General features: G+C 51.0%; 1 protein-coding gene across 1 annotated transcript in view; it reads left to right on the top strand.

The window, feature by feature from the left end:
* Positions 1 to 9,574, top strand: part of LOC103171774 (sodium channel subunit beta-4) — a 27,084-nt gene extending 17,510 nt beyond the window's left edge. The window contains exons 3-4 of the mRNA XM_042343838.1: positions 8,501 to 8,627; positions 9,161 to 9,574. Coding sequence (XP_042199772.1) covers positions 8,501 to 8,627; positions 9,161 to 9,254 — 221 coding nt within the window. The 3' untranslated portion in view covers positions 9,255 to 9,574. The remainder of the gene's footprint in view (positions 1 to 8,500; positions 8,628 to 9,160) is intronic.
* The last annotated feature ends 353 nt before the right edge of the window (positions 9,575 to 9,927 follow it).

Here is a 9,927-nt window from a genome sequence, read left to right as displayed (position 1 = left end):
TCCAAGCCATGACCCGCTCGGCCTTCCCTCACCTCCGTAACATGGCCCGACTCCGCCACTACCTCACTCCTCAGGCCACTGAAACTCTTGTTCATGCCTTCATCACCTCCCGGCTCGGCTATGCAAATGCCCTGCATGTCGGCCTTCCCAACTCCTCCCTCCACAGCTGCAGATAATCCAGAACTCTGCAGCCCATGTCCTTTCCCATCAAACTCCGTGACCCCATCTCCCCCACTCTCTCCCGACTCCATTGGCTCCTTATCCTTCAGAGGATCCAGTTCAAGATCCTGGTTCTCACATACAAACCCTCCATGGCCTCTCCCCACACTACCTCTGCGACCTCCTAACCCCCTTCCAACCTGCCCGGTCCCTCCGCTCAGCCGGCTCTGGCTGCTCCACGCCCCCGCCCCACCCGCCCCACCATTGGTGGGAGAGTCTTCAGCCACTCTGCCCCCAACCTCTGGAATTCCATCCCCCAGTCACTCTGCCTCGCCCCCTCCTTAGCCTCCTTCAAGTCCCGCCTCGAGACCCTCCTCTTCGACCGTGCCATCGGCCACCCCCCTTCCCCTCCCCTCCCTTCCCCCCCCCACCCCCCCCGACCCCAGCTCGGGTCTGAAATGCTGTCACTGTCCAGTGCCTTGGGACGTCCTCCCGACGTGAAAGGTGCTGTACAAGTGTAATCTTGTTGTTGTTGATGTGTGTGTGAGTGTGTCCTTATGTGTGTGTGTGTGTGTGTCCTTGTGTGTGTGTGACCTTGTGTGTGTGTGCTCGTGTGCATATGAGTGTGTCCTTGTGTGTGTGTCCTTGTGTGTGTGTGTGTGTCCTTGTGTGTGTGTGAGTATGAATGTGTCCTTGTGTGTCCGTGAGCATGAACGCGGAGAAACGCGGGAGATAACCAGGGAAAGTGGTGTTTTATCCACTTTGAGATCAGAGTTGTGTGAAAGATTTAACTGTGTGATGATGGTCTTCTCTTTCCATCTCCAGGCCCTTTGGTAAACTCTGATACTTTCTGATTTTGTGCCAGTGTTATCCAGATACCTTTTGCAGGGTGGGGAGGGGAGGGAGGGGAGATGCCACAAGACCTCAGCCTCTGTCTTATTCTCTTCCCCTTCACTTTCCTCACCGCCTCTGTGCTGGACTCCACAGCAACTTACCATCTCTGTGATGAAGTTTAAGAGAAAATAATTATCCCTTTTTTTCGATATCACATGATATCACATCAAAACATCTCAAAGTGTTTCACACAGTTTGCTGTAGAGACTGTGTATTTGTGGGCGAGTGCAGCAGAGAATTTGCGCACAGCTCGGCGATGTCCTGCAAACAGCCGTGAAGAAGTGAATGGCTAATTTGCTTTGTTGGCCAGGAAACAGAGAGAGAGAGAGAGAGAGAAACTCCCAACAATAATACCAAAGTGGCTGAAGGCCCAACCGTTGATGATGGAGCGTGCGAGGCGGGGGACGTGAAGCAGGCTGGAGCCCGCTGAGCAGAGGGAGCGGGCAGGTTGGTAGGGGTTTAGATAGGGGGAGAGAGGCCATGGAGGACTTTGAAGGTGAGGACCAGGATCGTGAACTTTATCCTCTGTGTGATGGGAAGCCAGTGGAGTCGGGCGAGGATGCGGGTGATAGGGTCACAGAGCCTGGTGCAGGAGAGGACATGGGCTGCAGAGTTCTGGATGATCTGCAGCCTGCGGAGGGAGGAGCTGGGGGGGCCAACAAGCAGTGAGTTTGTATAGTCGATCCTCAATGTAATGACGGCATGTATGAGGGTCTCGGGCGCCTGTGGCATGAGACAGTGGCAGAGCCGGGCAACGTTGCAGAGGTGGGGAAGGCAGAGCGGGTCATGGTGCAGATGTGGGGTAGAAAAGATAGTTGAGGGTCAAGCCCCAAGACCCCAAGGTTCAACTGTAGAAAGTTCGCTCTCATCCAGGACTTGATGTCTGACAGACATTCTGTCAGGACAGCAACGGATCCTGGAGTCAAGGGTGGAGGCAGAGAGGGAGAGTTGGGTGTCATTAAGTTGACCCCATGTACCGGATGATGTCACCGGGAGGGAGCGCACAGATATTGCTCACAGACAAACAAGCAATTATCTGACTCTCTAAGCGAGTGGCAACTGCAGCAAATGGAAGGTGCTTGAACGCAGGCGCCAGGCAAACAGAGTCAATTACACTAACCCATCAATAAACCATTAGGCTGCGTACATTATCAGCGCTGTCTGTGATTGCCTTCTAACTCTTACTTCATCATTTCTGCGCTCTCTCTCCATCTCACACCCTCCCGCTCTGCCGTCTGACAAACCTCCTTCATTGTAACCCCTCCACCCCGTCCTGTCGCCTGCTACCATAGAGGCTGGGTGGGGGGAGTGGTACTGTGGGTAAGGGATGATTTCAGGACAGCCACTTGGAAGCATTTATTAATAATAATAAATCTTGCATTTGATAATAGGGCCCTATCAGGTCGTTGAGAAAATAACAACAAGCTGGGGAGGGGGAGGTGGCCGTAAACAACAACAACCTCAACAAGATTAGATAGGGGGGAGAGAGGCCATGGAGGATGGCGCTATGTGTATAGCGCCTTTCGCGTCAGGAGGACGTCCCAAGGCACTGGACAGTGACAGCATTTCAGACCCAAGTTGGGGTCAGGGGGAGGAGGGGAAGGGGGGTGGCTGATGGCATGGTCGAAGAGAAGGGTCTCGAGGCGGGACTTGAAGAAGGCTAAGGAGGGGGCGAGGCAGAGTGACTGGGGGATGGAATTCCAGAAGTTGGGATCAGAGTGGCTGAATGCTCTCCCGCCAATAGTGGGGCAGGTGGGTCGGGGGATGTGGAGCAGCCAGAGCCGGCTGAGCGGAGGGAACGGGCGGTTGGTAGGGGTAAGGAGGTCGCAGAAGTAGGGTGGGGCGAGGCCAGGGAGGGCTTTGTATGTGAGGACCAGGATCTTGAACTGGATCCTCTGAAGGATAGATGTGAATGTGCGGAAGGAAATACAGTTGAGGGTCGAACAAGACACCTCGGTTCCTGACTGGCGGTGAGTTGTAGTGTCCAACCATGGAGGGTGGTGTTGCCGGAGCCTGAGGTGCGGAGGCGCTGGTGTGAGCCAATCAGGAGGGCCTCAGTCTTAATCACATTCAACTGTAGGAAATTTGCGCTCATCCAGGACTTGATGTCCGACAGACAGTCTGTCAGGACAGCAGTGGCCCTGGAGTTGAGGGTATGGCTTGGAGTATGGCTTCCATCTTGTCCACATTCAGCTGCAGGATGTCTCAAAGTGCTTCATGGGATATACTGTAAAGTGGAGTGACTGTGTATTTGTGGACGAAACACGGCAGCCAATTGATCGCAGCAGTGTCCCAGAGACAGTCCGGGATTGAGTGACTAAATTTATTTATTTATGGAGGGATCATTACCACCGGAAAGCAATCCACCAATCAACTAACAACTTGGGTCCCTACTTATTGCTGGTAAACAGAGGTGTGTGGAGTAAGGAAACTTGCCCAACGTTTCACCCCGTCCGGAATCAAACCCACTGCTTACCAGGGAGTGCTCTAACCATTTCTTTAAAAGGAGGGGAAGTAACAGTTGGGATGGTGAGGGGCTCAGTGAGGTGTTGTAGAGGGGAATTGTGGTGAGTGTAAAGGACCATAGCCCAGTGTCTGTGTCTGAATGAACATCCTGCAACCACATCGCTAACCCGGTTGGCTCCGGGCCAGACCTGAGAGAGACAGAGAGAGAGAGAGAGAGCCTTTAGGGACAATTCGGCTTTAGGGACAGATGGAATCAGCGGTCACAGCATTGGGAATGTGAGAAAGGGAGAGAGAGAGAGGAGAGATATAAGGATAGAGGAGGGAGGCAGAAGGGGGTGGGAAGGAGGGAGGGAGGGAGAGAGAGAGATAAAGGGAGAAGGAGGTGGGGAGAGAGAGAGAGAGAGGAGGGAGAGAGTGAAGAGGAGGGAGAGAGTGAAGAGGAGGGAGAGAGTGAAGAGGAGGGAGAGGCACCAGTGAGCGAGTCTGCATTGGCTCAGCCTTGTTTGCTGCGGCTTCAATGACCTAATATTGGGCTGAAGGACACACACAACGTGGCCGGGAATCGCAGTGCTTTTAAAGGAGCCGCCCCCCCCCCCCCCCCCCCCCGAGAGATAGAGTGAAGGGTTCCTTTAATAGCGGAGCAAACAGTGCCTGAGCCCAGAGAGAGAGACACAGACACTCATAGACACAGAGAGACACAGAAACACAAGAGTGCGAGAGGGAGACACACAGAGAGAGAGAGAGAGAGACAGAGAGAGATACACACAGAGAGACAGAGAGAGAGAGATACACAGAGAGAGATACACAGAGAGAGAGAGAGAGAGATACACAGAGAGAGAGAGAGAGATACACAGAGAGAGAGAGAGAGAGACATGTGGGGGAGAAAAGACAGTTGAGGGTCGAACAAGACCCCCAGGTTCCTGACTGGCGGTGAGTTGTAGTGTCCAACCATGGAGGGTGATGTTGCCGGAGCCTGAGGTGCGGAGGCGCTGGTGTGAGCCAATCAGGAGGGTCTCAGTCTTGTTCACATTCAACTGTACATTCAACACAAAGACATACTCACACACAAGGACACGCTCACACACAAGAGGTCACACACAAGGACATGCACACACACACACATAAGGACACCCACACAAGGACACACTCACACACATGAGGACATACACACACGAAAACACACTCACACACAAAAGGACATAATCGTACATACAGGATGACACACACACAACACCCACACAAGATCATACTCACACACACAAGGACACGCTTACACACCCAAAGGCACACACACAAGGACATGCACACACACACCCACAAGGACACACTCACACATACTAGGACACACTCACGCAAGGACACACACACATGAGGATATACACACACAAGGATACACTCACACACACAGGACACACACACACACATGAGGACACACACACAAGGACATACTCACAAACACAAGGACATGCTTCTACACACACAAGGACATGCACACACACGTAAGGACACACTCACACATGCGAGGGCATACACACGAGGATGCACTCACACACACAAGGACACACTCATACACACACCCAAGGACACACTCACACATGCACAATCACACATACACACACATGCACACCCACACAGACACATACACACACAAGGACACACTCACATGCACACACACGTACATTCACACACACACACACACATACATGCACAATCACACACACATATGCAAGAGTTTCCAGGTGAGTCAGACCAAAAAACGGGACACTGAAACTGCAAAATCAAAACGATGGGATGATTTAACGTTGATGATTTGGGTAAAGCAGGAAACAGACACAAGACATCATCTTAGTAAAGGTTAATTAATCTGTACTTGAGCTGAGTTGAAGCCAATCAAGTAACGTCTTGTGTCAGCTGCCAGGACAGGTATGTATTGTGCTTTCTGTACTATTAGCTAATACAATCCAACTGATTGTATGAAACTTATCAGTTCCTAATAAATCCATTGGACATAATATCATTCAGTCTCATGATAATTTGAGCATGAGAATAATAATCCTTGCAATTAATATTATCACGTCGTTAAGACATCTCAAAGTGCTTTACAGAATATACTATAAAGTGAATTGACTGTATATTTTGTAGGCAAAACCCGGCAGCCAATTGTGCACAGCAGCGTCCCACAAACATTCATGACCAAATAATTATTATGAAACATTTTTTTGTAGAGATTATTAACCCTGGAAAGAAATTCCCCAACGACTAACAGCCAGGTTCCTATTTATGTTGGGTAATCGAGGCGTGTGGAGTAAGGAAACTTGCCTAAGGTTTTGCCCCGCTCAGGAATCAAACCTTGGTCCTCTCGCTTGTGAGTCAAGCTCTCTAACCACTGGGCTACAGGACATGATTTACTAAGAACCCAACAAGATATTTAATGTCCACCTGAATAGGGCACAGACAGGAGCTCAATTGAACGTTTCATCCAAAGGACAGTCCCTCTGATAGTGCAGCGCTCTCTCTCTCTCTCGCGCACGAGACTCTGGCTGTCCCTCCAGTGCAGAACTGGGGGGAGGGAGGGTAGAAGGGAGAGAGAGAGAGAGAGCCCGTATCTCAGAGTCAGAGTCTCTGTGGCTGTGACTCTCACCAGAGTGACACCGATTGTGGTTATGTTATTCTCAAATCCCCGCTGAAACAGATTGTTTTGACGTAATGATGCTGAGGCAGTTTTTAAGGAGTCAGGAAAACTTCAAAAAGTTTTTTGGGGGATTAACAAAAAAAATGAGAAACTTGATTTGAAAAACAGATTGAAATTCCATCAATATAATAAATAACCTGCGAGAGATAAATAAAGCAATTATTGTTGTAACAGGTTTGATTCCCAGGCAGGACGAAACCTTATGCAAGTTTCCTTACTCCACACACACGCCTCTGTTTACGCAGCAGAACAGTGAGTAGAAACCCGGTTAGTTGATTGGTGGATCGCTTTTCGGGGATAATACTCCCTTAAAAAAAATTGGTCACTCAATCCACAAGTGTTTGTGGGGACGCTGCTGTGCGCAATTGGCCGCCGCGTTTCACCCACAAAATGTACAGTCAATTCACTTTACAGTATATCCTGTGAAGCGCTCTGAGACGTCTCGACGATGTGATAAGGCGCCGTATCAAATGCCAGGATTATTATTATGATGATTATAATAAATCAAATGGTATACAAATCCCACAGCAAATTGCTGAGTTATTACCTAACCCCCCGACAATCTGTCTCTCCACACTCTGTGGATGGTTTCCCTGCAGGTGGTGACAGGGATAGCAGAGCTTTGTGACTGCAATGCAGAATGCAGAGCCTCACTGCAAAAAAATGCTCTCACCCTGACAGCCCCACACACACACACACACACACAACACAGCGCCCTGCGCATTTCTGTGCTGAAGGGGGGAGGGAGGGAGAGGAGGAGGAGTGGTGGTGGGGGGGGGAAGAAGGGAAGAAACATTAACCTTAACCCAGCAAGAAGGAAGAGCAAGGGGTTAAGAAAAGGGAGAGAAAAAGAGAGAGTTTAAGATTAAAAGGGGAATAAAAAGAGCCATTGATCCGCATCTACACTGTTTTCTTACAGTTAGAATACTCGCTGATGTGGAGTGAGGATCTGTGGATTCCAATAGAGTCTCTGACCCTCCTCACTGCCTCTCCCCATCTCTCTATCCCTCTCTCTCTCTCTCTCTGCTCTTCTCCCTCTCTCTATCCCTGTCTCTCTCTCTCTCTCTGCTCTTCTCCCTCTCTCTATCCCTGTCTCTCTCCCTCTCTCTCTCTCTCCCCCTCTCTATCCCCCTCTCTATCCCTCTCTCTCTCTCTCCCCCTCTCTCTCCCCTCTCCCTCTCTCTCTCTGCAGTTTGTTCATCTCTCTCTCTCCCTCTCTCTATCCCCCTTTCTTTCTCTCTTCCTCTCTGCAGCTGTTCTACTCTCTCTCTCTCTCTCTCTCCCCTCTTTCCCATCTCTCTCCCGGTCCAAACCATTTGATCCCAACTCAGTCTATATCGACCCAAAAGGCAATCGAGAAGGAAGGACAGAGACAGAGACTATGACGGTGTTGGAGGTCCCTCCGACCAGTGATGGTGCGAAGTCAACCGCAATCAACACCAACAGAGTTTTGTTGGCGATTCTGATCGGTAAGGAAACATACATGTAATACCTGTGTATGTGGAGCATGACATTCCCATGTTTACAGACATGCATTTTTACTTGCGTTTGGACATTTAGGTTTTTGGGGGGAAATGGGGAAACCACAGAGAAAACTGGGGCTTAAACTGTTAAACTTTCTTTTTTAAAAATCTAATCTTGTTTAAGGGTTTCCTGTGTGTGTGTATATGTGTGTGTGTGTGTGGGAGGGTGTGTGTGTGGGAGGGTGTGTGTGTGGGAGGGTGTGTGTGTGTGTATGTGTGTGTATATATGTGTGTGTGTGGGAGGGGGTGTGTGTGGAGGTGTTTGTGTGTGTGTGTATATATGGGAGGGTGTGTGTGTGTATATGTGTGTGTGTGTGTGTATATGGGAGGGGGTGTGTGTGTATGTGTGTGTGTGTGGGAGGGGGTGTGTGTGGAGGTGTTTGTGTGTGTGTGTATATGGGAGGGTGTGTGTGTGTGTATATGTGTGTGTGTGTGTGTGTGTATATGGGAGGGGGTGTGTGTGTATGTGTGTGTGTGTGGGAGGGGGTGTGTGTGGAGGTGTTTGTGTGTGTGTGTATATGGGAGGGTGTGTGTGTGTATATGGGAGGGGGTGTGTGTGTATGTGTGTGTGTGAGGTGTGTGTGATTTGTGGAGTTAACAACTCACTGCTGAGCGCAATTGGCTGCCGCGTTCCGCCTACTAAATAGACAGACACTACACTTGACAGTGTATCCTGTGAAGCGCTTTGAGACTCCTCAAAGACGTGACAAGGTGCTGTATCAAATGCAAGGATTATTATAATATTATTAATTGTTTCCTGTTTCAGTTGCCAAAGTGGACAACACGTTGACTTTCATGATCTTGGCTGGGATCGGAGCGTTTCTAGGGTTAATCATCGTCATTCTGATTATTAAGAAGCTTGTAGTCTTTTTAATTAAGCGAGTTGGAAAAAAGTAAGTAGCTGGTAAAACATAACCCTCAGCACACACACTCCCCCACTCCCCTCCCCACCCAATCCCTTGAGCTCCAACCCCCTCTCCCCCTTCCCCTTCTCCTCTCGCGTTTGAATGTTAACAAGGCAGATCGCAGACTGAGGTAACACCACTGTCCTCGTCTCGCTCTCTGACACATACCTCTCTCTATCTCTCTTGCTCGCTCTCTCCCACATTCCCAGAGCCATTTAGGAGTGAAATCAGGGGCAGTTTTTCACACCCAGACAAAGGCCAATGGGAATCTCTCTCTCTCTCTCCGCAAAAGGCTGTGGATTATGGCTGGATCCATTATATTGTCCAGACTGAGTCTGAGGTGGATAGATGTTTGTCAAGTCAGGGGGTCAGGGGGTCAGGGGACATGGGCAAAGGTGGGTAATTGGAGTTGAGGTACAGATCAGCCCTGATCTTATACAATAGCGGGACAGGCCTCGAGGGTCTGAATGGCCTCCTCCTGTTTCTACGTTCCCTTACCGCTCTGACTGTGCTTTCTCCAGGAATGAGTGCCTGGTTAACTCCTCCGCCCACGACAACACCGACAACGGACATTACGGTTCCAACACCGACCTTAAAAGCCGGCCGAAGGCGTGAAGACCCCACAAACAGCCAGCTTACTGACAGCCAGCCTCTCATGCTTAGAAATAATGGGGATGTGTCTGTGGCTCACACTAACACAGTGCACAAGGTAACCCGCCACACACTTACTAGACAAAGCCCTAATGAAATGGGGGCAAGCATGTAATCAGGTCTGTGTGTGTATGTGGGGTGGGGGGAGGGTGGGGTTTGGGTGGGATCTGCTTTGGAATGGAGCTATAGGGAGCTCAGCTGGGATTTGCTCAGGCACACCACAAAAATATTGTCTGCAAAGCCCCCACCCCTCCATACGCCCCCACCACTCCATACACCACTCCCCCAAAAGGCCCCCTCCCCCAACTCCCCCAATACGCCCTAAGCCCCAGTGCGCCCTCCTCATGCCCCCAGTGCGCCAACCCCCAGTGCGCCCACCCCACGCCCACAGTGCGCCCCCCGCTCCCCCAGTGCGCTTCCAGTGCGCCCCCACCCAGTGCGTCCCCCTCCCCCCCAGTGCACCCCACCCAGTGCGCCCCCCTCCCCCCTAGTGCGCCCCCCCCTCAGTGCGCACCCCTCCCATCAGTGCACACCCACCCCTTCAGTGCGCCCCCCTCCTCAGTGCGGTCCCACCTCAGTACGCCACCCCCCCCAGTGCGCGCCTCCCCCCCCAGTGCGCGCCTCCCCCCATTGAGGC

Source organism: Callorhinchus milii, unplaced genomic scaffold (assembly GCF_018977255.1).
Source record: "Callorhinchus milii isolate IMCB2004 unplaced genomic scaffold, IMCB_Cmil_1.0 Scaffold25, whole genome shotgun sequence".
Taxonomy (NCBI): domain Eukaryota; kingdom Metazoa; phylum Chordata; class Chondrichthyes; order Chimaeriformes; family Callorhinchidae; genus Callorhinchus; species Callorhinchus milii.
Note: the sequence above shows the minus strand (reverse complement) of the source record. Positions and strands in the feature narration are given on the sequence as shown.